At 36.1% G+C, this 27,655-nt stretch overlaps 1 protein-coding gene across 3 annotated transcripts in view; it reads left to right on the top strand.

Annotated features, from left to right (window-relative positions):
* The first annotated feature begins 8,741 nt into the window (after nucleotides 1-8,741).
* LOC129280834 (GATOR1 complex protein DEPDC5-like) overlaps nucleotides 8,742-27,655 on the top strand; it is a 46,251-nt gene continuing 27,337 nt past the window's right edge. For all 3 annotated transcript variants that reach the window (XM_064115641.1, XM_064115640.1, XM_064115642.1), the window contains exons 1-13: nucleotides 8,742-8,932; nucleotides 10,010-10,097; nucleotides 11,730-11,785; nucleotides 12,182-12,351; nucleotides 13,675-13,873; nucleotides 14,163-14,294; nucleotides 14,516-14,695; nucleotides 15,850-15,927; nucleotides 16,850-16,984; nucleotides 17,406-17,467; nucleotides 23,936-24,076; nucleotides 24,930-25,123; nucleotides 27,342-27,441. In XM_064115641.1, the coding sequence (XP_063971711.1) occupies nucleotides 8,890-8,932; nucleotides 10,010-10,097; nucleotides 11,730-11,785; nucleotides 12,182-12,351; nucleotides 13,675-13,873; nucleotides 14,163-14,294; nucleotides 14,516-14,695; nucleotides 15,850-15,927; nucleotides 16,850-16,984; nucleotides 17,406-17,467; nucleotides 23,936-24,076; nucleotides 24,930-25,123; nucleotides 27,342-27,441 (1,578 nt within the window). In that variant the 5' untranslated portion in view covers nucleotides 8,742-8,889. The remainder of the gene's footprint in view (nucleotides 8,933-10,009; nucleotides 10,098-11,729; nucleotides 11,786-12,181; nucleotides 12,352-13,674; nucleotides 13,874-14,162; nucleotides 14,295-14,515; nucleotides 14,696-15,849; nucleotides 15,928-16,849; nucleotides 16,985-17,405; nucleotides 17,468-23,935; nucleotides 24,077-24,929; nucleotides 25,124-27,341; nucleotides 27,442-27,655) is intronic.

Here is a 27,655-nt window from a genome sequence, read left to right as displayed (position 1 = left end):
TCCTTCTTACTATTATTTGATAATGAATCTAATTCTACTGATGAGAAACAAAGGATTATTACAAATTTGAATACTATATGAGTCATTGTTTAAAGGTCAATTTGAAATTAAAAATCTTAATTCTGTCCTCCATTTTAATGTAAAAGTTGGTTTCATCCTCATGGAAAATGTACTATCATAAAATTAAATAATAATTAAAATATGTTTTAGTAATTAGTATGGCATAGTGGAGATATAATCAAAGCTACCAAAATTGATATGGCATAAAAGCAAAATAAAATACAGGTAGTCTATGACATCATCTGCTCCTCCATTTGCATACTACCCAGGATTAACTATAACCGTTTTGTGACAACATGCAAAACTTAAAAACAAAACTTATTATCTTACACCCCATTTTAATGAAATGTTCAGTGTTATGCTTATTTTATATTTCTCCTCTTGTTCACATCAACTCGTTAGAATGGATTTGCCTGTATAGTGTGTAATGATATGAATACTATGGTAACATGAATATATTACCCCGAGCCAAAACTGACTGTAATTTCATTGCATGAACTTTAATAGCAGACCCCACCTTTCCCCTGAAAACAGGTATATAGGTAGAATAGCGCATCAGGTATTCATTCGTGTTTTCCTGAATTTCTAATTGAACATGCAGGCAGCAAACAAAATAATGTTTTTCATAAAGTTTCATTTTTTTTCTTTTCTGGTCATAAGAAAATAAATATCTTTTGTTTCAATTTCAATAATCCTTTTTTAAATGGTTATCAAAATTGAATAAATTTAATGTTCCGATTATATTCTGACAATTTTTTTATAACAAATTCAAATTTAAATTTGTTCACGACACATACATTCATATACACTGTATGTATACCTGAGACTGAGTACATGCAAAAAATGTAAAGTGGTGAGGCGAGATAGGATATACTGTATAAAGATGCTGGTTGTTTATCGGACATATCAATTTTCATACTTGACCTTAGCTCTTGACCAGTTTGCTTCCTTCCTCTGCATTTCTGTATGGTTTGCCCATGGATCCAATTGATTTGCCAATGTCAGGAACAGATCCAGGGGGCACAATTGGCACTTGCCTACCCACCCTCCCCTTTGACCAATATTTTTGCCAAAACATTGCCTTTCTCTTGTGCCCCCTTTCCCGTAATTCAGAATTTAAATAGGTTTTTTTTTTTTACCTTATATTTTTTAAGAGAAGGGTGACTGTTGTTTAAGTGACAATCTTTCTTTTTTCTATGAGCCCTTGCCAATATTAAGACCCCTGAACCTTATAAGCTTCATTTGCACACTTACTAGGCAGGAAACAATCACAATTAAATGATGGAATTATTGCAAATAGAAATACATGTGCATTATAGACAAGAATTGACATCTAGACCACAAACCAGAAGTATAACTAAATGTGACATTTTAACAACCTACTGAGTATATGTATGGACAGAACATGTTTATCCTAGAATAGATTTTTTAATGATTTTGATCTGTTTGATTTAAAATCAATTTATTTAAATTTATTTTCATTGCTTCAAAGCTAAGCATCCATATTCAGGCATACCAAGTCAATACTATAATCTCCTCAATCATATTATAATTAGAAGTATATGATCTTCATTATAATCTTTATTTTTTACAGATAGGGCCTACTATTTACATTATCACTGCTGTATTTTACAATCATTATTTTCAATTGTTACCGTCTTGTAAATAATACATTAACTACCAAAATAGCTATGCTCTGTAGACTGTACTTTCCTGGGGGATTTGAAATTTTCAAATTGATCTTAAATATTTTTTTTCACCAATATTCTTTTATATTTCCCTTTCATATATGAGATCATGACATGGCCATTTGAAAAAGTCTATTAGCTCCACTACCAGCACGATTCCATAAATATTACTATTTTATACATTATTATATACCCATCTTTAACTTTGTGCACACAAATCATAATACAACATCATCACCACCAATATCACCATCATCAAAATATCATCATCAGCATCAACAATCAAAATCAAAATAAATCAAACCAAATATTGTTTCCATTAATAAGTTTGATAGGTTGAACACAGTTTAGTTGCTATCTCATGATTAAGATGCTATCTCCCTAAGATGCCAAGTTGGTGCGATGCTCGCTCCCGCTCTCTCCCACATTTCCTTTTCAGCAGGTGCAATGCACCATGCAGAGAGATATGACACAAGCTTCGAATGCAAGTTGGCAGACTCTCTCGGCGCGGCAGAGTCAAAGGCAAGCTTACTCCGATTCGCTAGCCGCAACGCAACGATGTAGAGCAACCTGCTCTTGATCTCGGGAAGCACAGGCAGGTTTAATAATCGCAATCCACCAAATTGTCTGACGCGGCGAAACCAGCTGTTACAAAAACTAAGTAGCAACACACACCATCTCGTCTTACCTGTGATTATCTCTGACTTCTGCTTTTTTCAACGTAAAACGCACTACTCCTGAATCATCCCCGTATAATCTCTATGGTCATCCCTCTCCTCTCCCAAATTCAACGGCAATGCGAGCAGCGATCAATTATCGAATGGGTCCATTTTCCGCATATTAATATACCGGTACATGTATAGCTCTGTGATATTTTGTCTACCGGTAGATACCGTATCGCGGCGTACGGCAAAGTATTACAGGTGATGTCGCAGTGGGTTTTACTCAGGTGCTACAAGGATGTTGGAGTTGAGTGTATATGGGGGGGGGGGGGGGGGGGGAGTTGCTTGCATGACCGGAAAAGATTGTCATGGAGTAGGATCCATGCTTATAACCACACCCCCTGTAAATCCCGGATCGACCCGACACTGGCCAAGTCGAATTTTCGTTATAATTATATATAGTTCCCCTCTCAAATTTCCATTCAGATTTTTCCCTAGCTTTCATTCAAATAAACATTTTTTTCTTCCATTTCACAATATTGTACATTTTTCGTAAACACAAATTCAAACAAAAATCAGTGTGTTATGAAAAATATTATGTACATGTACTGATGTACATTTTCAAGAAGAAGGCGTATACCCTAAAAGCTAATGCTTATGGCAGGATACGCCTATAGACATTATAGGCGTATAATAGCCCTTTAGACCTTAAATCATCAGGATGGCCGGGGGCCAAGCGACCGGCCTCACCCCCCCCCCCCCAAAAAAAAAAAAAAAAATCTTTCTTTCTTTAAATATAAAATACAAAAAGTTTCGGAATCAGTGGCGTAACAGGCAGGGGCTGCGGGCAGTTTGCCCCCCTCCCCCGGCGGAGCTCATCGGGAAAATAAAAAAACGGGGAAAAAATAAAAGGGAGAAAGAAAGGTAAAGAAAATGAAGAAAAAGAGGATAAGGAAAAAGGAAAGGGAAAAATTGAAGGGAAAGAAAAAACAAAAGAGAAAAAAGAGGAGAGAGGAAGAGAGAAGGAAAGAAGTACATTGTGTGAGAAAGAACAAATCGTAATTAATCAAAGTACTAATAAACGGGTGAGAAAGGGAAATTGAATTAAGAGATGGCAAAATGGAACGGAATTTAGCTTATGGCAGCGGGAAAGAAAAGGAAAAGAGGCAAAAAGAAACAGAAAATGCGCACTCTAGAAAGGAATAAAATAAAATGCTAATCAAGGTGCTAAACACATGCCCCTTTATAATTTCATAATTAGAATTTACTTTTTATAAGGCCAAAAAATTCTGGCTCGCTTCGCTCGCTCGTGACCTTTCTAGAAATTTTCCCACATTTCCCATGCTGTCTCCCCTCAAAATAATGTTTGGCTTATTACCGCTATACTGCGTTGAACTTTGTAAAACATATACCCGTAATAAACGGCTGAATCTCGAGAGGTTCTGGGGCTCCGCCCCCGCCGGGACCCCACTCACATGGCACTGGCGTACAAATGGTAGAGTGTGGGGGCATGGCCCCCAAATTCTACTACCAAGAACAAATTAAGAAAAAGGAGAACAAATATAAAAGGACTGGAAAAGTGTAGATGTTGTTTTCTGAATATCATGGTAAAATTCGCGCTCGCATTATTGTTCAGTTACACCCATCTTTTTATCACGATTACTCAACTGTTCACAATGTTCAGGTCTTAGCATTCTGCTGAAAATATGTTGACACATTAGTTCAGGAAAACATCATGGCGCTTCTTCACAAATCTTATCATTGTCTTTTTTTTTCTTTTGTAAGTAAATAAACGTATATATCAGCTCCAAACTTGGAAGCCTTCGTGACTAGATATGTCTTGACAAACTTTTGCTTAATGTTCAGAATACCAATTTTCTCCAGCAATTTACCTGTATGGAAAGTTAATACCAACCATGATTCAGGGTGCCTGGCTATGATTTTTCATGTGTCGAAGAAGGGGAAAAGGGGAGGAGCAGATTAAATTAAGGGGGAAACGAAGCCAAAAAGAAAGAGAGAAGAAAATAAAGATCATGACACTGGGAAGCGGGGGGTGTTAGGTGCTGAATTACTCCCATTCATTTGTTTATTATGGTGCTGCGTATGTAATAGGACCTACACCAAAGATAGCGCCCCAGGCTTGAATCACTCAGGTTGGTACGCTCAAAAGTAGAAAACCAAAATTACCTTTATTTTGGAGCAAAAATGTTTTATTTTACTTGTCAATATTTATTTTATTTTTTATTCAGTTTTTACTTGTCATTTTATTTCTCAAAAGCAGCACTCCTCTTAAAAAACCGTTCCTGGGGCCTTAATTGCATAGGTCGTGTCATTGGTTCATTGTATTGAATAAGAAAATTAGGGTGTCTTGCCCTGCCCCCCCCCCCCCGCCCCCTTCTGTATGATGAGATGTCAGCTTGGGAAAAAGTCCTTAAGACCTTAAGGGGTTCTCTTAAGTTCTCTTAAAACCTGGTTATTAACACAAGCTTTTATAGGTAATTGTTATTCTACCCCTCTTTTAGTAGGTTTTCTTTCTTTCTTTCTTCCTTCCTTTCTTTTTTTTTTCCTTTTCCTTTTCTTTTCTTTTCTTTTCTTTATTGCGCCATGAGCATCTTTTTATGATGGATACCGGCGCATTACAAATGTTCATATTATTATTATTAAGAATTTGCCTGTATTCAACTACTAATTAAAATAAATGACAAGGAATATTATAATTAGAATCATTTAATAGTCACAAAGATGCAGGCTCATGTAGGCAGACCATTTTATTATAATCGAAAATAAATAATTTAACGGCATCTTTGGTTTAGGCAACGTGTAAGTGCTACATACTGCACATTGAAGGCATTACAAGAGAGAGAGAGAGAGAGAGAGGGGGGGAGGAAATTGATAAAATAAATTATTTAGAGGATTTTGCGCCCACCCCTTTTCCTATCCTATTTAAGGGTAAATTGGTAGTATCCGTCCATTTGTTTAAAAAAGGACTACCCAGATCGCATGGGCGGAAATCCCAGGGGGGAGGGGGGGACATATTTTATGATGGTAAGAAATGCATCATTCAAAATCGAAATAAAACATGTATTTTAGGACGGGATATGACCTTACTTTTGGGATGATATTAAAAAACGACATTTTTTTTTTTTTTTTTTGCTTGTCAAATTTATTTTCGTCAAAATTACCTTACATTTTGGGTGATAACTTTTTTTTTTTTTGCTTGTCAAATTTTCCAGCCCCTTAATTGTCCCCCTACCTTTTTGGAAAAATTTCCGCCCCTGCCAGAGCGGGACCCAGAGGCATCATGTCTTGCAATTAACAAACTGCAGAGAGTAAATTCAGCCGCTAGCCTCGTCGTTCACGCGAGTCTGTCACTTCACTGCTGAGTGCATTGGAGGATCCAGGGGTGGGGGGGGGGGGGGCAAAGCCGGTCCGTGCCCCCCCCCCTTGAGAGGCACCATTAAAATGCCATTAAAACAGAAATGTTCCCTCCTCCCCTTTGAAAGTGAAGACCTTTTTTTTTTCTTGCTTGTCAAATATTTCCTCGGGAAAATGTGCCCCCCCCCCCCTTTGGAAAATCCTGGATCCGCCCCTGGCAGAGGGAGTTTCACATGGGGATTAATGGTCCGGGAACGAAGTGATTTTCAAGATCCTCTTGCTGACCTTCCAGTGTTTGAAGGGGGGGGGGGGGGGGCAAGAGCCAAAAATTTCCCGGTCATATCATTGTATGAACAGGCGTAATGGTGTAATAAGGCGACGATTTTGAGAGGGCCAGATATGGCGTATCGGGCAGAATTAATCTTTTAAAAATAAGTTGCGAGCGAGCAAAATTTTTGACATTTTTAATACAAAAATCCAATTTTGTGAATTTTGACATGATATTTTCCATTCATTTGTTTTTGTGGTCTGTACGCCACTGTGAACAGGATTATTTGCGGCAGTAGCGTACGTGATAAAGTAAAAAAAGAACGATGGGCGCATGTGCTAAAAAGCTGCTTAATATAAGTCCCGAGCGAGCAAGGCGAGCGAGAAAAAAAATCACCTTTTCATGAGAATCTAACTTTGAGATATATTTTGACATTATATTCAGTAAATAAAATCATATCCTACACTTTTCCTTTCTCTTTTGCTTTTCTTTCCTCCTTTTTTTTTTGGTTGTATATAGAACTTTTGGGGACCATGGCCCAACCCTTCCATATTCATATACGGCAGTGCTATGCGGTTGGGGTCCGGTACAGAGCCCCCGGAACTTTTTTATATCACAGCCATTTAAACCTCGCAGATTGCCGCTATTTTTAATCAATTCGCGGGTATATACAGAATATAGCTTTTACACATCACATTTATTCAACCCAGTTGAACCAAATATGTTGAGGGGGCAAAACATAGCAATGTGGGAAAATTGGTAAAAAGTCGCCAGCTAGCAAAGCGAGCTGGAAAAAAATTGCCTAATGAAATTGAATTCTGTGATAGATTTTCCATTATATTCAGCAAATAACACATTTCATTGTTTCCATTCATTTCATATACGGTGTCTCCTATAATTTCTTTTATTTCCTCTTGGGTGTGGAACCATGTATGTATGTATGAAGGGTCCCTACAGGGGGGGGGGGATCGAGGGCGTTATATAGAGCCATTTGAAAGTTACAGATGAAGAACCCCTACTGCGTGGGGTCTGGGGCAAAGCCCCCGGTAGCTTATTTGCAAAAAATTTAGCAAGCTTATAGTACAATTTTGTATGCAGTTCATTTTTCTTCCCGCTCTTTACTTTCAATCCTCGGCAGCCCGGTCGTGTTATTGATTTTTGTTCTTGTCCCTTTTTTTTGTTTTCCAATTTAGCTTTTGACTTATACCTTCACTTCCCGCTATTGTTTGCCATTTTGTCTCTTTTAATTTATTTCCCATCATGCCATTGCATTACATATGCCTATTTCGGAATAATGCATGTTCTTAGTCAAATGTTCTTCTTTCGTTCCTTTTCCCGCTTTCCTTCCTTTTACATTAAAAAAAAAGTCGCTTCATTTTCTATTTACTTTTCCCTTCCCCTTTCCTTTTCCTCCTTCCCTTTTCCCCTTTCCCTCCCTTTTCTTTTTTTTCCCGTTTTTTTAATTTTCCCGGTGAAATCCGCCAGGGAGGGGGGGGGGGGCAGCTTGCCCCCCCGCCTGTTACGCCACTGAGTCTATCTTTAAGAGCTAATATCAGAACATTCACCCTCTCGCAACTTGCGCTCATGAAACAAATCACTAGTAGTAGTAGTTCCTGCATATCACCAATATCACGATCTTTTTATTCCGCATCCCCTCAACTCTGGATCAATTAATCTACCACAAGCTGATTCAACTGAGAAATTAAAATCCATGTTAAAAACCTTCTTTTTTGTTAAATAGCCTTTCCCTTCGCATTTGAAGCCCCTGAACTGTCTACGGTCTACTATGAACTATACAATTACTTTTTTTTTTGGGGGGGGGCTGAAATTCCTTCACCTCTCTTTCTATTTTTCCTATAAGCGCTCAGAGAGTAAGCGCGTATGTTCAGAGCTCGTTTTTTTTTTTAAAGCTTGTTGTTTGTTTTGCTACCTCGAATTAGAATCGCATAATTTTACACCCCTTTAGTTCGAAAACAGCTTTTTGTCATAAAACATTCCCAACAACTAATTGTATGCTAATTTACATGTTTTAAAGGACAAGTCCACCCCAACAAAAACTTGATTTGAATAAAAAGAGGAAAATTCAACAAGCATAACACTGAAAATTTCATCAAAATCGGATGTAAAATAAGAAAGTTATGACATTTTAAAGTTTCGCTTCATTTCACAAAACAGTTATATGCACATCTCGGTCGGTATGCAAATGAGGGAACTGATGACATCACTCACTCACTATTTCTTTTGTATTTTATTATATGAAATATGAAATATTTTGATTTTCTCGTCATTGTCATGTGAAATGAAGTTTCATTCCTCCCTGAACACGTGGAATTCCATTATTTTAACATTTTGTGCTTCAGGCAAGGAGGTCCTAATCATCAAATTCGTAAAAATTGAAATATTGTATAATTCAAACAATAAAAAACAAAAGAAATAGTGAATGAATGACATCATCCACTCTCTCATTTGGATGTAACTGGCTCGTTCATATAACTATTTTGTTAAAAATAAGCGAAACTTTGAAATGTCATAACTTTCTTATTTTACATTCGATTTTGATGAAATTTTCAGCATTGTGCTTGTCTGATTTTTCTCTATTGATTCAAATCAACATTTTTCAGAGGTGGACTTGACCTTTAAAGGTATAAATTGGTTATCTTCGTAAATTCTTTTTGGCGTTCCATATATACCACCAGCGCAGTTAGTTTAGTAGCAATTCGCAGCGGAGTGACACAAATTTCACGTTTCAATTTTAGTATTGGATTCGACCTTTTCTGCAATGTAATACAAAAACGAACATTATCATTTCAGGTGAAGTAGGAAGTACGCTTTGAAGATGAAGAATTTCAAGCTTTGGGTCCATCAAAAGGCATTTAGTGGTAAGAGCACAAAAATCTAAATAGTCTAGGCTACCTGCCCCATGGCATAATTTCAAGTATCGAACCCGGCCGATCCCGGGAGCAAGGACGGAGGAACCCCCGGCCCCGTCCACCGCGGCGACGGAGGCGGCAGAGGTCATATCTAATTAAATATAGTAAAATTCAGAGCATAATGATGAAGATTTCATTAAAAAAAACATGACAAAATCGGATAGATATCATGATAGTAGCCTTAGCGCGTAGATCCTGACTTTAATATCCTGCTGTCTTTGCTGAGTAGCCTACTCGTCGTTAACAAAGAAAGACTAAAGAAAGTAAATTTAAGTACTAGGCCTAAAGTAAATTTTAAAGATTTGCATTATTCCGGTGAAACAGTTTTAAGTTAGGCATGTCTTCATGAGTATTTATTAGGTGGGCTGATGATGTCACATCCCCACTTTTCACTTTCCTTTCTCTTATGTTATTACATGAAATCATATTTGTTTCATTTTTTTCATGAATGTGTAAATAATGTGTCTCCAACTCTCCATTATGATGAAATAAGTTGCAGCAATAAATAACTACCGGTACCGGTATGCACTTAATCAGTTGTCAATCTAATTATTTTATATTTTGTTAGAAAATTTTTGAATGAACCTAATTTAATGTAATAAAATACGATATTGACGGAGGGAAAACCAGGAGAGTAAAAATCATTCACTAACATTAGCTTACTCTCCACAGAGCCAGGGATTAATTGTGCCCATATCATGTATACCCAGTTGTTGTGTGTCCGGACGATCAATGTTAGAAAGTCATTATGATTTGGAAAAACTTACAAGGGAAGTTTCATAAATTTTTAGTACAAAATGTTAGGAAATATTATAAAGAACAAAATAGAAGATGATTACAAGTATTCAATTCATATTTTTAGTGTAATCCAAATACAAAAAAGAAGGCTTCAAAAATATAAAGTGTCCGGACACCCGACCCCCCATCCTACATAATAAAGGACGGGTAAAATTCAAATTCAAATTGTAGCAAAATGTTTGTTATTCGTGCAGACCAAAACTATTTTATCATTTCAATGTCTTGCAGAGAATGAATTACTGATCAACCCCAAAGAGTTTCCTGATGTAAAGATAGGTGACATCTTGGAAATATATCATCCAGATGAAGAAAATAGGTGAGATATCACATTATCACAAGATTATATGATTATTTTTCAGTAACCGATACGACCACTCACTCAAAACTTGCATTGATTTATAAGGGAAGGTCGTTTCTAATGAATCACAATAGATGTCTGGGCTAAACAAAAATACAGTTACAGTTTTATCTGAAAGAGTAACTCTTCCCTCTTTCTAAAATAGAGAATTATAAAGTTCAGCCACAGCGGAGTTACCAGAACTTTTGTTGTACATTTCTTTTGTCTGTTATACAGTGCGTCCCACAAAAAAACGAAACCGAGATTTATCGATGATTTATTATAACTTAATTACAAACACAATAGACAAATGACCTACCATTGTAAAGCTTAGAATCTCCTCTTTCATCTGATATTACTTAGATTATTTCTCATTCACGCATGAGTGAGCAAAAACAGTTTGAACAGGGGATACCAAAAAGTCATTTGGCGGGCTGTATCTGGGTTTCAAAAAGTAAACCACATTTTTAAAAGTTAAATATATGCTCTTTAATTTGATACCTCAATTACAGAAAATGGTCAAGAAATAACAAAGTTCTTGTTATTTGAAATAAGGCTTGAATATCAATAATTTCATAAAATGAAGAGGTTTTACAGGCTAGCGTTCAAACTCACATGACACTCCGTTTTGTTGATGATCAGCCATGCATTAAGTCTTTTGTTAATCATACGATAGCTCTGTGGGAAACAGGTGAAAACACGTTTATTTAATGAAATTATGGAAATACAAGCATTGTTTCGAGGGAGGCGGAGGGAACATAACTTTTTTACTTCATGACCATTTTTTGTGATTTAGGTATCAAATAAAAGAGCAGATATTGAATTTTTTAGGCATGTGATTTTCTTTTTGAAATTCAGATGAGCCAAATGAGTTTTTGGTATCCTTTCTTCAAATTGTTTTTGCTCACTCACGCGTGAATGAGGAATAATCTAAGTAATATCAGATGAAAGAGGAGATTCTAAGCTTTACATTTGTAGGTCATTTGTCTATTGTATTTGTGATTAAGTTATGATAAATCATCGCTTAATCTCGGTTTCGTTTTGTCTGGGACGCACTGTATAGTCGTACTTTATGAGCATGCCTCCGTCTTCGAACTCAACCAAAACTTTTTATTCTGTGAAACTCTTTCTGATATTTGTCGTGACTGAATCTCATAGTTTCTTTGGGTTGAAATTATTTCAACAAGTTACATAAATCTTTAGATAGAGCTGTAAATTGTCTCTTTAAACAAGAGAAAACTAAAATAAAAAAGTCAATTCTTTGTAGGTCTTGAGCTGGCTGGTCACAAATGCTGTAAAATTAAAGGAAATTGCTCTCAGCCAATCTAGATTATCCTGATGAAGTAAAAAAATAATTTTAGAATAATTTCTTGAAAATGAGAGAAAGAATACACTTTTCCAATCACACATGTCTTTATCCTGCATCTTATCTACATTTGTGTGTGAGCCCTGCTTTATGAATTTTGTTATTGATACCATATGCTCATCAGGATTGCAGTAACATATTTAAAATACCTTTCAAATAACCATTAATCACAAGCTTGAATGAAGACAGTTCCTGACCCTTTTCCCTCTCAATAATTTTTCATCCCTTTCTTTTTCATCCCCCAGTCATCTGCTATTACAAGTCAAATCCTTCAAAGATGAGCTTCAACAGAACAGTAAAGGTAAGTAAAGCAGTCTGTGTAAGAGCACTTCAGATATCCGTACAGATTGATACCAAAAGACATAGATAGATGATGGGGCATCTTAACAGTCACTACTTGAGTTATGTCAAAGAATGTGTTTGCCTTGAATGATAAACCTATGCCGTTCATTTGAAATGATGGTGATCTCTGTGTGGATATTTTATGACAGTACTTGTCTTTTAATTCATTGACACTTCGGGTTCCAACTTCCCAAATAGTGGAAATGTTGCCATATCCATCTGCATGGGGTAATTACCAATTCACAATCTTGACTCTTGTATATATTTTAGTTTTAATGGAGTGAGATAATTAAAAGAGTGAATCAGTGTCACTAGCACTACTTGTACAATAACAACCCAAACTCATCTTCCCTAGAAATAATAAGTGTGGAACAAGGAGTGGCATCACTGTTTCAGCTGAGGGCTTACAAGAATGTGAAGGTCACCAAGGTCCAATCTGGAGATGTAGCCCTAGACCTGGTGGAGTTGGTCTTCAAGGACCAGTACATCAGCAGGAGTGACATGTGGAGACTCAAGAACAGTCTGGTGAGTACACTGTTCCTCAGATAGGATGGTGAATGAAATGTCCCAATTATAGGATCCAGTATGGAAATGTAGCCCTAGACCTTGTGGAGATAGTCATCAGGACCAGTACAATAGCGGGAGTTACTGACTTTAAATTAGCTGTTTCTGCTAAGAAATTAAAGTATGTTGATGAAAGGCTATCACAAAGTGGATACCAGCTTCTGCTAGATTGGTTGAAAATTGATTGATGGCCAATGTTGGTTACCAATAGGTCACCATTCATGCACTGTTGGATCTTCAGTAATTTTCTGTAGATTAGGCAAGGCTCCACATTAACTTTTTTGGTGGTGGCCCGTTTGGGCCACCAAAATCTTTGAATAATTTTTTTTGGTGGCCCGATATTAAAGTTTAAACATTAAAAATGAATAAATGGGTATAAATGGTTTAACCACTAAAAAAAATGAAAGAAAATAATAAAACGGCAAAAAAAAGTGTGAGAAAATTCCTTCCCTAAATTTGCCAAAATGTTGGAAAAATTCACATTTCATATTAATGAAATGCCTTCCCAAAGTATTTACTTTCTCAAGAGTTGTTTAAGAAATCATTTATAAACAAGAAAGAAAGTAACTGTCTGTTTATTTTTGGCTAGAAAAGACCGGAAAAGACACAACTTCGAAAGAAACCAAGTATAAACATACATACAAATGCACATGTGGGACTGTGATGTACTCACCTATGTGTTTTTATGTATATCATTTTCATTTGGAAATCGGTCTTTTTGAGTCAAAAGAGAGGTCATGATTCCTCTTTTTAATGCTTGCAAATAATCAGGATACACCAGATTTTAGCAAAAAGGTCTGTAGAAGGGCATTTCATTGGTGTAAAATGTGACTTTGACTTGGATTTTCATAGTTCTGTGGAAGATTTTTTAGCAGCAACATTTCGTATCGCAGCTCCCTGAGTCTGAGTAGGCTGCTAACGCACAGCTGCTTCAAGCATGCAAAGCTCACGCCAGCCGGCCGGCGCAGCCGGCTGGATAAAAGCTACTTAATGCTATAGCGGTAGGCCAACTTTGTGTGTGTGTTTGTGTGTAGATCAACAAAAAGGGCGCATGACGAACTGGCTTGCAATTTGAATTGTAGAAAGTTGATAAATGCGTGCAAAATGGGGAGAAAAATTGCGCTATTCTTAAAATTATTGGTTGCCCGATTCGGGCCACCAAAACTTAATATTTTTTCATTAATGGTTGCTCGAGGTGAATTTCTGGTGGCCCTGGGCCACCGGGCCACCGCTAATGTCGAGCCTTGGATTAGGTCTCCAAATTTGATTATTCTGCCATTTCAGGTGAACAGCTGTATTCATATGCAACAAAAGTTGGAGCTGAGTGGAATCCGTGCTCAGGTCCAGGAACTTTGGTCACGTTGGGAGAGGGTGTCCTGTGGAGCCATCACCAATGATACAAGAGTTGCCTTTAGATCAGCTACAGCCATGGTCTATCTCTTCATTCAGATGAGTTCGGAGATGTGGGACTTCGATACATGTGGTAAAAATTCATTTACGATAATCTTTTGTCCTAATGTCAGTGTCCCGTTAGATTAGTTTAGGATTAAGTTGCAGCAACTCATGGAAGCAGCTCTGAAATGAATTGCTGATTATAATTTTGTTAAAATTAGTAATGAGAGCCGTTTGAAGGAAAAATGGTCTCTGCGTTTCAAGCAGCATTCCCTGTTCTGTCCATACATTTTTTTTGTCCACCTAATTATACCAAGATTCCGATTCATGCTATTTTTCATCTGCGTTCAAATTTTTTTTTTCTTCATTTTTGACTGCAGGAGATCTGTATTGGGAGAAGGCAGTAGGTGGATTCCTGACTGACCTCTTCAACAAATGGAAGGATAAAGGAGTCAACAATGAGGTTACTGTGGTTCTCTTCTCTCGCACATTCTTCAAAGCAAAGTCACTTGGTAAGAGCAATTTTTGTCATATTTTGTACATGTATACCGGTATTTGTAATGTATTGTATGATTCCTTTTCTGATATTCTGCGCCATTTTTTTACTTTTGTATCATTCCTATTCTTGGGATATTTCATGCAAAACTAGTGTTTTTTTTACTGATAGTTGCTATAGGCTACTGAAATCCTTGCATCTGATTAACACCGGTAGTCCTCGTTTCTGTCGACACAGCCCAGTTTCCCAAGTGGATGAGAGACAATGTCAAAGTGGACTACGTTGGCCGGTTCTACCAGGATTTCTACCGTGCCGTGGTCCATCACGAGAGACGAGATGAATGGCATGGTCTGCTCCAGACCCTCAAGGCTCACTTTATCCTCTACTTGAAAGAAGTCTTATGTGAAACCCAAGAAGGTAAGAATGCACAGGCCCAAATTTCCAAAGGTAGTTTTGAATATTTGGTTTCAAATCATGCTTTATACAGATTTTTTTGATTGATTATGCTTAATTCAGTGCATCTATTGAAACGTTGGATCATCTATAAAGACCATCTGCCTTAAAAGACGTGTCCATCTGCAGTGGTCTTTACAGACAAGTTTCAAGAGGTTACGATACACTTTATGGTGAGTCCTGGAAGGACTAAGAAATTAAGATTGAGGTAGGGGTGAAATGGAGAGGCAAGAAAGTATAAGGTCAATAGAAGGTAGAGTATTCTTTTCTAAGATTGGGTTTACTCCTTAAAAGGACTGTAAACCATAAGAGCTGAGAGGGTTGAGTCTTTGGAAGATGGACAGTCAATCTGCCCAGATTTTTTTAGTCTTTTCTCGTACTTCACAACTCTACTTGCTGACTCAAGCTAGCTTTCTCTCATCTCTCCACAACTGAAGCCTCTCACCTATTTTGGTTTACAGTCCTTTTAAAAACTAAACCCAATCTAAAAAAAGAAATACTCTACTTCCTTACCCTCTACATTCTCTCCTCTCTGTTCTTCTCTAACAATATCCAATGAAGTTTATTAGTCCTTACAGAACTCACCACATGGGCCCGAATTCACAAAGGTGGTTTTGAAAACCCACGATTGAATCCATGGTTTATGCAGATTTCCTGTATAAATTACGCTTAATTTAGCGCGTTTCGGGCGTGTGTATAAAAAATATCCAATGCTGATGCGCGCTTTTGTCACAGTGCACCAATTTGACACCTGTTTACCATGGTTAGATACGCTATTGTATTCATGAGTCCAATGTTTGAAGAGTGGACTCGTTAATTCAAAACAGTGGACTCATGAATAAAATAGCGTGGATAACCACGGCAACAGACGTCAATTTGGCGCACTGTGACAAAAGCGCGCATCAGCATTGGATATTTTTTATACACGCGCCCGATACGCGCTAAATTAAGCATTATTTATACAGGAAATCTGCATAAACCATGGACTCAACCGTGGGTTTTCAAAACCACCTTTGTGAATTCGGGCCATGGTGTTCGTAAGCCTCTTCCATGATGTATAGACCCAATGTTTCTTCTTATTAATTTATTGGACATGTATTATCTTCTTCTTTTTGTAGGTGGATCAATACCTTTGGGGTATAATTCATCAGCTGCCGAGGGGAACTTCTTGGAAACTCTAAATATGACTCTCAATGGTAAGCATCAATGTTTAGAGACAGTTGATTATTGACAGGATACAAGTTAAAAAGTCATTGGATGGTAGAATGAAGTAAATTACTGAAGTACTCTGTGTGCATGCATTTGAAATAGCAATAACAACAAAATGTAAAAATCTTATTTCACGCTTTATGAGGAAAACTGCTGTGATAGCAGCAATTTCATGTCTTTGGTAGATAAGAGCAGGGGTGTGAGAGTTTAGATTTTTATCTGATTTCAGATATTTTTGTTTTTATTTTCAGCTTAATTTCAGCTTATTTTTGGCCTTCTTCTGTACAAAAAGTATGGGAGCTCTTTCTATTTCAGACTTTTTCAACACTCTTCAGCTTTTTTCAGATCTTTTTATTTGTGACCACTCACACCCCTGTAAGAGTTTTAAAAAAACCCAGATAATAATAAAATAATAATATAGAGTATTTCTAAAGCGCCAAATCCACATTGCTTATGTGCTCAAGGCGCTGAAAATATACTTGGTATATTATTACCCCGGCTGTAGCTGAGCGGCCATATAGGCGCTAAAGCATTCAAGGAATAAATCCTACCGGGTACCCATTCACCTCACCTGGGTCGAGTGCAGCACAATGTGGATAAATTTCTTGCCGAAGGAAATTACGCCATGGCTGGGATTCGAACCCACGACCTTCTGTTTCAAAGTCCGAAGACTAATCCAACCTGCCACAAAGCTCCACAGATGGGATAAATAAACTCTTTCATTGTCTTTTGCTCCTTTTTATCACCCCCCCCCCTTTTGTGCCATATTGTTTGATTTCCTGAGGCTCCTAGTCTTTTACATGGATATCGACCAATAAAACACCACGGGTAATGAGACTTTTTGTACATTGGCCACTTGGTTCCAGTAGATAACATGTTAACATAGATGTTGTTTTCTGTCCTATGTAGTGTTTGACAAGCATTACGTTGACCGTAACTTTGAGCGGACGGGTCAGCTTGTGGTGTTATTAACCCCGGGAGCTGGAGTGTTTGATGTCGACAGGGAAATGTGCAAGATCACCAGACAGAGAATGATCGATAACGGTAAGAAGTTTCTTCCAGCACTGTCAAGATGATCATCAGATTTATAGGAGACTGTCTAGCTCTATTACATTCGATTCGGCGACGATCTCTCCGCTATTCCACACATAAGTCGATGATTAACTTCAACCCTGGATTATTAACACTATACCCTAACCTAACCCTGAACCTAACATAAAACCCATCGTAAACCTAACCTTAACCCTTCTTAATCTTAGACGAAATAAAGCCCAGAGCAATTTTCGCAGGAGCAAATGTCGGGTCACCATGTATTTTGTATGTTAATGGACTTTTCATGTGTACAAAGATGGTACTAATGAGAGTACCTCTTTCTAAAACTATTATATGTGATGGCCTCTCTGGTGAAACTTTCTACTAGTTCTTTGTTTTATAATATTTTTCTTTCTCATGTGATTTTTATCAGGTATTGGCAGTGATCTGGTGTGTCTCGCTGAGCAGCCTCTCCATGCAGTGCCTCTGTTTAGGGTAAATAATCTAAAACAAAAAACAAAAAACACGGGCAGAATGTATTAGATAAAACTAAATTTCTAATTTCTCTGTTAATTATGTTTAGATGATTTTTGTAACCTTTGAATAATTATATTCAAATACATTCTGTCTTCAATATGATTGTAATGATCTGGGAATAGATTTGACAGAGATGGCTGATACTGCATTATTGTAAAATTCTACAAAATTGAAGTCCATGAACATGTTATCTCAAATTTTGCATCTGACTTCTTTCTTAAAGAAAATAGAAGTTTGTGTCTTCCAATCACCTTTGGCAAATCCTATAAAATACGTACATTCCAACCCTATGTGTGAGACATTCTAGAAATTGTTGATCACTTTTTTTCTAGTTTATATGATGATCTGCAATACTCTCATTCGGCGTGTTTTTATAGAGAATCGTTAAATGGTATTACCCGCGTAAGTATCCAGAATTCCGGAAAACTTCCCTGTAGAAACAGCGCATTGCAAAAAATACAGTTTCTCATAACCACCTCTGAGAGGTGGTTATTTCCTTGTTAACTCTTTAAATGCCGTTGGCAGCTATGCGTGCCCTTAGCCCTCTAATGCCATTGGCACGTATGCGTGCCCAGATAACTTTATTTTTTTAAACCAATTTTACAGCCAGAAAATCAACACCATATTCTCTGTTTTTTATGTTGTTATACTGGCCAGGAATTCAAAATTCATTTTATCATATAAAAAATAGTGGTTTACATAGACATTTTTTGAGTAAAATTGTATTTTTGCATCATTATTTTCAAGAGTTGATTTCGGATATTGCTGCGATCTGAATCAAGATTTCCCCTATTGACACGTGTGATATAACGGTTGTGTGTAGCAATACACGTACTTCTATGGGCAGAGCAAAGGCGAATGTGCGAAGACATTCAGCTCGGAATTGACCAATGACCGAGCGGTACGATGTTCCTCACCCAACACTACTCGCCCATTCGCTATTGTTACATGAATATTCATGAGCTATCGATCAGGTCTTTTGCAGGCCTGTATGGTAGTATTCTTGTGTCAAGGCTTTTTTCTGCCTGCAAATGTGCACGGTTTGGGGATTTTTTTTTTGGGGGGGGGGCGGGGGAAAGGTCTTATACATTGTTTTTAGCATTGTCACAAAATTGTTCTCGTTATAAATATATTAGTAAAGAAGCCTGTCATTTCCAACTCTCGTCTGCGCACTGCAATCATCACACTCATTATTTATTTATTCATTTATTATTGTTATTAATATTATCATTATTAGTATTAGTTGAGAACACCAATGATTGATGCAATTTAATGTGTATAATTCTACATGTTTGTTACGTAACATTTATATTTATATTTTATTTCTGATTGTAAGCGCTGTGATACTTTTTGTGTATAAATAACCATTATTATTATTATTATTATTATAATTATTATTATCATTATTGTTATTGTTATTGTTATTATAATTATTATTATCATTATTCTTCTCTTTCACCTTCTTTTTAGTATAAAAGGGATGGTCCCGGCTGAAAGTATTTATAGTTTTATATACAAAGCAGAATTCACTGAGCAAAATACCGAAATTGTCATCAAAATCGGATAACAAATAACAAAGTTATTGAATTTCAAAGTTTAGTAATATTTTGTGAAAACAGTCATAAATATTATAATTATATATTATGTCATAAAATGATTGTAATCGTATCAATTTCATTTCCGCTGCAGCCAAACTCTCTCTTCATAAACTTAAGATCAGGTAAATAATGGTTCATATTCGTTTGTGTTTTTATAGCCCATACCATTATAAAAAAGAATTATTGATATTGTTACGCTTATTAATATCATATTCAAACTTCTCACAAAAATATTAATTGTTCAATTTTCTCCTCGAATAAAATAGGACGAAGAAAAAAGAGAGTGATAATTAACCCTTTGCGTGCGGGCCCGCGAATCCCGATACCTCTCCCTGCGGCGGAGCCGTTTTGGTATGGTATTTGGATCTGTGGCGGTGTTTTCCGAATCAATTGCTAATTGCGCCAAACTAAAGTATTTTCAGGATTTTTAGTAAATGTAAATATGAAAGAGCAGACATTTTTTTCTTTCTAGAAACAAAGGTATTGCTTCTCAAATCAACAGAATAGTTAAGAAATTTACGAGGAAAAAGTCGTGTTATTTTGTAAAATCTTCGCTTTTCCCCAAGTCATGATGACCGTTTTGATAGATTTAATTGTGACATACTTAATTTTTGAGAATAGGACCTCCCGCCTTCGGCACATATACGTTGGAATTATGGAATTCATAAATGGCTCATTATAACCATATTCACTTTATACTCCCTTTATGCCAGCAAAAAGATGATGGGTAAATTCCCCTACACGCTGAGCTCTTATGTCAAATGTGATATCATTATACTACTAAATGAAAAAAATGAATCAAGCAAATTTGATAACAACACCAAATAATGTACCAAGTTTGGTGGAAAAAATAAGCATCAAATTTGCATCGGTTACGGAAGAAACCTAAATATTATTTTGATCATCAACAAAATATATGATGTCAATGTGGCAAGGGCGAAATAAAAAGTATGATGTGTGTAACGAAGAAAAAAAAGAGAAAATGGGAGTGAGCGAATCAAGCGAGTAAACGCACTTTTCATGATCTTTTATTTACATAATTCTGTGAATGTCATGCATTTTCCGTAATGCTTTTTTTATTCTTCCTCATTTGTTTTATTAGCGAGAAATAATTTATATCAATCAATGCATAATTTCTTCCGATGTTCCGCTTTCTTTTGTTTCTCCCTTTTTGCCAGCAAAACGATGATGGGTAAATTCCCCTACACGCTGAGCTCATATGTCAAATCTGATATCATATACTACTAAATGAAAAAAAAAATGGATCAAGAAAATTTGATAACAACACCAAATTACGTACCAATTTTGGTGGAAAAAATAAGCATCAAATTTGCATCAGTTACGGAAAGAAACCTAAATATTATTTTGATATTCAACAAAATATATGATGTCAATGTGGCAAGGGCGAAATAAAAAGTATGATGTGTGTAAGGAAGAAAAACAAGAGAAAATGGGAGTGAGCGAATCAAGCGAGTAAACGCACTTTTCATGATCTTTTCACTTTTCATAATTCTGTGAATGTCAATTCTGTGAATTCTGTGAATGTCATGCATTTTCCGTAATGCTTTTTTTATTCTTCCTCATTTGTTTTATTAGCGAGAAATAATTTATATCAATCAATGCATAATTTCTTCCGATGTTCCGCTTTCTTTTGTTTCTCCCTTTTTGCCAGCAAAAAGATAATGGGTATATTCCCCTACACGCTGAGCTCATATGGCAAATCTGGAAGCATAAACTGGATTACTACTAAATGGAAAAAAAATATATATCAAGCAAATTTAATAATTGGAAATGTAAATTGTACTAACATATCGAGTATGTTGATTGTGCATAAGTCCTACTGCATGAATATTGACAATGCACGGTATAAAGAAATTTAGTGGTGTCACTTATATATCATTTGAACAGCAAATAATGTCCATTTAATTTATTATTTCAGGGAAGGGGAAGTAAAAATAATCCTTACTAGATTGATATTTTAATGACGGGGTAATTATAAATATCACAAATAAAGAGGTGTAGAAAATATAATTTCTGATATTGTCGAAAGCAATATCTTACTTTTCTGATAGATGATCAATTACAAACATATTATTTGAATAAACAATCGTAAGGTTCAACAATTTATAAAGATCTAAATTTCTACAAATTGTTAGTAATTTCTACCTTCACACCCCATTGCTTCGTTATTTATGTTCCCTCTTTTATCTTTCAATTTCCTGTATTTTTGATTTGTCAAGGATTATATAGCCTATACATTTCTTCAATCTTAAATCTTATCTTTATCCTTTATTTCTAAATTTGCAAAATAGGCTTCAGCTACAAGTTAATTAAATTATTTTAAACTATTTGTTTTTCTTTATGCTTTTGATAAGTGGAAGTAACAATGCCAGTGTTTGTGCTGGTGGTCGTGGAGGTGGAGGTGTGCTGTTTCCCCGTGATTTCATTCTCGACATTATCCATGCCATCTTTACCATCATCACTATCATCATCATCATCATCATTTAGATTACAGGAAATTTGACGCATATTGTCGATGCTAAATGTCTTAAAGTCGAAACAGTGTTGGGGAAAGAGACAGAGGAATCTTAATCTTGATCTCAACGGAGAGAAAAGCTATTGTGCGTATCGGAACCTTTGAAAGTATTCAATTGTCAAATCAAAAGACGCGCGCGTGGCACGATTTCTATGAACATCCTGTGCTAAATTGCTCTCCTCGATAATAGGTCAGGAGGGAGTGCGGATTAGACATTCCTCATGAAAGAGAGTCTGGGGATCTATTGTTCATGACTTGGTGGAATGAACAATAAAAATGCAGTCGCTATCAGACAGGTGGCTACTTTGCTCGCTTGCGGAATGAATGAAGCCTAAAGTTTGAAAATAATCAATTATTCAAAGACATAATATGCAATGGGGCCCTTTTTTTGTCTAAAATTTCCATTATATTTTCATATTCATATTGCATTATATTATCCACACGAAAAAGAATATCCGGCATGTATTGTCCATTCCTTGGCATGTACGAGATGCATAGTTGGCCCAGATTACAGTCTGTAAATTGTCAGAATACCAGTATTATAATGACTGTAATCACAAAATTCTAATTGCGTAATTATTCATTATGTTTATCTTAATTTTGGTTACCCTGGAAGCCGCGGGGGGGGGGGGGGGGGGGTCTCTTACTTCAAAACGGCTCAACATTAACATTTTTTGACAGTTTAAAAATGAGTGTTCACAAATATCAACGTTCATAATATTTTAATACTTTGCCAAAAACGCCCATATTATTTTGTGGGATTTTACACCCCAAACCTGTTAGTATTGAATCTGTCCGATCCCTCTTTATCTATATTTCAATATATCATCTTTAGTTTTCTATATTTTGTCTCCTTCTGACTGGCAATAACTTTGTTACAGTCGAAAGCCCGTATAGTATGTACGACGAATCGACCCTGACAAAATATGGCCAAACTTTTCACTGATTCATGCTTTAGAACGATAGTTGAGTGGGTCGCAAATGTTTGTTGCCGACACTGGATAGAAATCGCCTACATTATCCAAAACAGTATATAGTTGAGTGCATCGCACACCACAACTCGTATCCAGGTTACGATTTTTCTAAAACATGTTTTGCATTACGACAATATTGACAATAATTGAAATGACATAAAATTTACACTGCGCTAATAATTTTGTTTCCCCAATAGCGGTAGTTTCGGAATACCGCGCATTCTGAAAAATTACAGGGTCTTGTTTTGAAGACTACACGAATGTAAGGGTACGGTTGGCTGCACTGTGAAGATACATGGCTCCAATATATTATTGTGTGTGTTTGCGTGGGGATCGCAGCTGTGCTGTGATTGGTCACTTGATCGACGACAATGCCCTTTTTTGGAAAGGTCGGTTTCAATTTCGTGTGTATAAACCCTCTCACATTTCAGAGGAAATAACCTGAATAGCAAAATAGTATTTCATTAAAAAGAGCATTATTTTTCATATTTCTGTTTGTTCAATTTCATCAATAGATACGTCATTTGAAAGGGTAAACATTGAACTTTCATTTTATCCTCTTAATTTGTTGGTATCTCTATAATTACTGAGGTTATTTACTCTTTGAAATGTTCATGAAATCATAATTTTCTATGTTTTACTTATTGAAAAAAAACGATGTAAAATATTTCATCTTTTCTCAATTTTTCCGATTGCAAATATGAAAGGTCATAACATGATCATAAAGTTCATGAACCATGCATCATTTCATATGTAGAAGGTTTCATTATACAACGTACGGGTAAAGAGATATGACCGTTTTAAAATCGGTCTCTGCTTACGTTTCGGTCAATTTAGGATTCCCTCGAATATCCCTGGCACTAGAGGGGTATTGGGCATGGCATAGTAAGAGTTAATCCATTTGGAATGTGAGTTAATCAGATAATTCGCTCTGTAGAAACAGGTTGGCTTTAGGGCGATATGGTTTTTCGATTCCGGGAAAGATAAACCATTTTTAATGATTCTCTGTAGAAAGACGCCGAATGGTCATGACTTGGGCAGCTCATGAAGTGAAGTTAGAATGGAGTAAATTGGGATTGGACATACAAATAGGTTGAGATCCCTTATTTTAATAGAGAAAGTTCTGAATACACAAGTGAACCTAGAAATAGGTCCAGTATACAGAAAACATAATCTGCGTATATGAAGTTTTACAAACAAGTAGCTAACATTTCATATACATGTGTATATGTACATGTTTGTGCCAATGACTTCTGTAGGTACATGTATCATTATGTGCAGGTTCTAACAAGTTTTCATTCTCTATTTGTATAAACAGTTCCATAATAAAACCATGGATGCGGGTATCCATGGAGGTGATTACAACATCCCTCATTGGCTCAACTACAGCTTCTACACCAAAGAAGATGCACATGGAAATAATGAGAAATTTAAACCAAGGATAAAGCTAGCAGAAAGGGTAAATTCCTTTATATTAAATTTAATGTCTTTCAGAAAGGGGTTACTGAAGGGCTATTCCATAAAATATGTACGTCCCACCCCCTATACGTGGGACCTTCATGAAATTTTCTGTCTTTGATTTCTTGTTCTTTTGACAGTCTGTAATATTCTCACAGGACCATAACTTGGTCAGTTTGTGAAGTGAAGTAAGACTTGAGAAAAATGGGGGTTGGACGTACAAAAAGGTTGATCGTTTTATGGAATTGCCCTGAATTGAAGTCCTGGGTATTATTGTTATCTCATGAAGGTGTACTGGTACTGATTTTTTTTCTTGTAAAGAACATACAATAAGTATCCCATTTAGAGTTTTTGAAAGGTACTGTAGTGCCTCTTTAGCAGATCTTAAATGAGATAAATTTACAGTACACATATTAGGCAATAAACTTTGGTATCCTGTTCTACGTGAAAGGTTTGAATGAAAGACTGAATGCCGTCATACATGCCATGTGTATTGAACTTTGGATTTGGAATACTGCTGCACTGTAAACGGATATGAAATAAACCCATTGTAACACTTAAACTTCTTTTTAGGTTTTGGAATAGTGTGATTTACCATCACCCCCTAGTGAGTAAAAAAGAAGAGAGTCAGTGCATTTCAGAAAACAAGAATTCTTCTAGTTCTTACAAAATCAGGCAAGGTTTATCCTTAACTCAGTTTGCTAGTAAAGAAATTAGGTTCTAAAATAGATTTTTAGACTTGATTTTTTTTTCTTCCTTCCTGGTTAATAAATGTGCCCATGTGCATTTGATGTGATTTGATTCAATGCCTCTTCGGGTTCAATGATACAGTACCCACGTTGATGTTACTACAGGTTTACACGTCTCAAGCTGGAAACCCCCTTCCTACCCTGGTCAAGGAATGTCCGCAGACGATGAGCAGACACGCCCTGTTACGTCACATCTCGTCGGACCACTCCCTTTCCAAGCAGGATGATATTGATTACCAGTGTGAGGAGTATGATGACGCAGTCTTTGGTTTCCTCAGCGGCAAGTCGCCCAAACCAAGGTAATAAGCCAGTTCGTAGTTCCACTATGCGCATGATCAGAGGAAGATCATTTGTACTTAAGTGACATGGTGGTTTAAAATCTAATGAGATAAGCACCATCTTTGATGTCTTGCTTATTTGTATATTCTTTTGAATTGTGTTTTTCATTTACATCCACAAAAAACAAGGCGTCCACAAACGACTGGTATTTCACAGTTTGCCAAGTACATTGTACAACATGCTTTAATATGCATTCAAAGTAGAAATGCAACAAATACCTTCATAGAGTGTTCAATGGTGTGCTATTTTAGTCACCTGTTCTATTCAATTTCTTCATCCTGCTATTTAAGGCATCCTTACATAATATCTTGCTTTGAAATCTCAATGAAAGAAATGAAAGGTCATTTGACCAAAATTGTCCATGAAGTAACTACGAACTGGTCTATTGATGCATCTTATTCCAGTTGATGAAAGGATCTTTACAAGTACTGTCCTCCATTTAGCTGATTTATTAATGTGCTGTGTGACAGGGCTTAAAGAAATTATTTGCATGCCTCATTTATTCTTACATGTACATGAATGTGAACAAAAACTGTTGTTTTATGAATAATAGTTTTAATTGTGGTTTATAAGTGAACTAAGCAGTGAAATATGAAACAATTTATCAGGAGTCACCTTTTATGCTACATCATATGTAGCTGGGCCTCTTTGTAAATCAGTTCTATAACTGAAAGGGCTACCCTGCATAAATAAAACTGAAATAAATAAATATTAAATTAGCGACACAATAGATATTTCTGGCAAAGACCCTCTTATGCAACTGGCTCATGGATAGTACCTGGGTATGAGGATGATTTTTGAAGGTTTGCATGGTGGTTTTCTTGAGAAGGGCTGTTGGGTTGGTGGAAATGAGAAAAATATCAAAGATGCAATCATTTGTACAATTGAGCATAGCTGTAAGTCTATGGCAAACCATGTACAAAAAAGTTACAATTGGTTGTAAATATCAATGTATATTTTTGTGTTACATCTTCCAGGGGGTGTAACATACAATTGGTTGTAAATATCAATGTATATTTTTGTGTTACATCTTCCAGGGGGTGTAACATACAATTGGTTGTAAATATCAATGTATATTTTTGTGTTACATCTTCCAGGGGGTGTAACATACAATTGGTTGTAAATATCAATGTATATTTTTGTGTTACATCTTCCAGGGGGTGTAACATACAATTGGTTGTAAATATCAATGTATATTTTTGTGTTACATCTTCCAGGGGGTGTAACATACAATTGGTTGTAAATATCAATGTATATTTTTGTGTTACATCTTCCAGGGGGTGTAACATACAATTGGTTGTAAATATCAATGTATATTTTTGTGTTACATCTTCCAGGGGGTGTAACATACAATTGGTTGTAAATATCAATGTATATTTTTGTGTTACATCTTCCAGGGGGTGTAACATACAATTGGTTGTAAATATCAATGTATATTTTTGTGTTACATCTTCCAGGGGGTGTAACATACAATTGGTTGTAAATATCAATGTATATTTTTGTGTTACATCTTCCAGGGGGTGTAACATACAATTGGTTGTAAATATCAATGTATATTTTTGTGTTACATCTTCCAGGGGGTGTAACATACAATTGGTTGTAAATATCAATGTATATTTTTGTGTTACATCTTCCAGGGGGTGTAACATAACCATTGGAATTGGGACAGGAGGCTTCATGCCACAGTAATTCAGTTAACTTTTTCTGTCCCTGGCGTTCCAATGGTTGATATTTCTTATTTTGTATTGTTTACACTGAAATTTATTTTTGTATATTATTTGCCGAATAAATAATAATAATGATAAAGATACAATAAATTGACAATTGAAAGTAGCTGTAAAGTCTATGGCAAACCATGAACAAAAAATAAGAATTGGTTGGAAATAGCAATTGCTTATTTTCATGTTAATCTTCCAGGGGGGTTAACATATGCAATCAATTTTAGAAATAAGTGCAACTGTATTAAGTACATGTATATGGAAAACTATGTATAAAAAGTTACAATTAATTGTAAATGTTAAGCTTACCGGTATCTCTGATAAATGGGATTCGGATTGCTTTGTGTGGAGAAATAGCTCTCAAGCTAAAGCCATCATGGTAATAGTAGTAACTAACACAGAGTAGATAAAGTGCTTCATAGATTTCCTGGGTGCACATGATATTCTCTTTTTTTCCCAGGACACCTGCAACAATGCGTCCATCATCAGGATGTCAGAATCGTCAACGGCAAGCTGCATCGATTGGTCAGTTGATTTTAGACAAAGAAGGATCCCCCCAGGTTTGTAATAAATCTCTTTACTTCAGATTTCCGAATTTTGTTATTCCCCTAGACTTCGTACTGTGACATATGGGCCCTGTCTTACAAAGATTTATGATTGATCGATTCATCGTAACTCTATGGGAATCCATCAGTGTCGTAATTTTTGTGCAGGAAATTTGCAAAATGTCCTTTGTAAACAATGGAGATCACCCCATATTGTCAAGAAATCAAT

This window comes from Lytechinus pictus, chromosome 2 (assembly GCF_037042905.1).
Source record: "Lytechinus pictus isolate F3 Inbred chromosome 2, Lp3.0, whole genome shotgun sequence".
In the NCBI taxonomy this organism is placed as follows: domain Eukaryota; kingdom Metazoa; phylum Echinodermata; class Echinoidea; order Temnopleuroida; family Toxopneustidae; genus Lytechinus; species Lytechinus pictus.
This window is presented reverse-complemented; position numbering and strand designations above follow the sequence as displayed.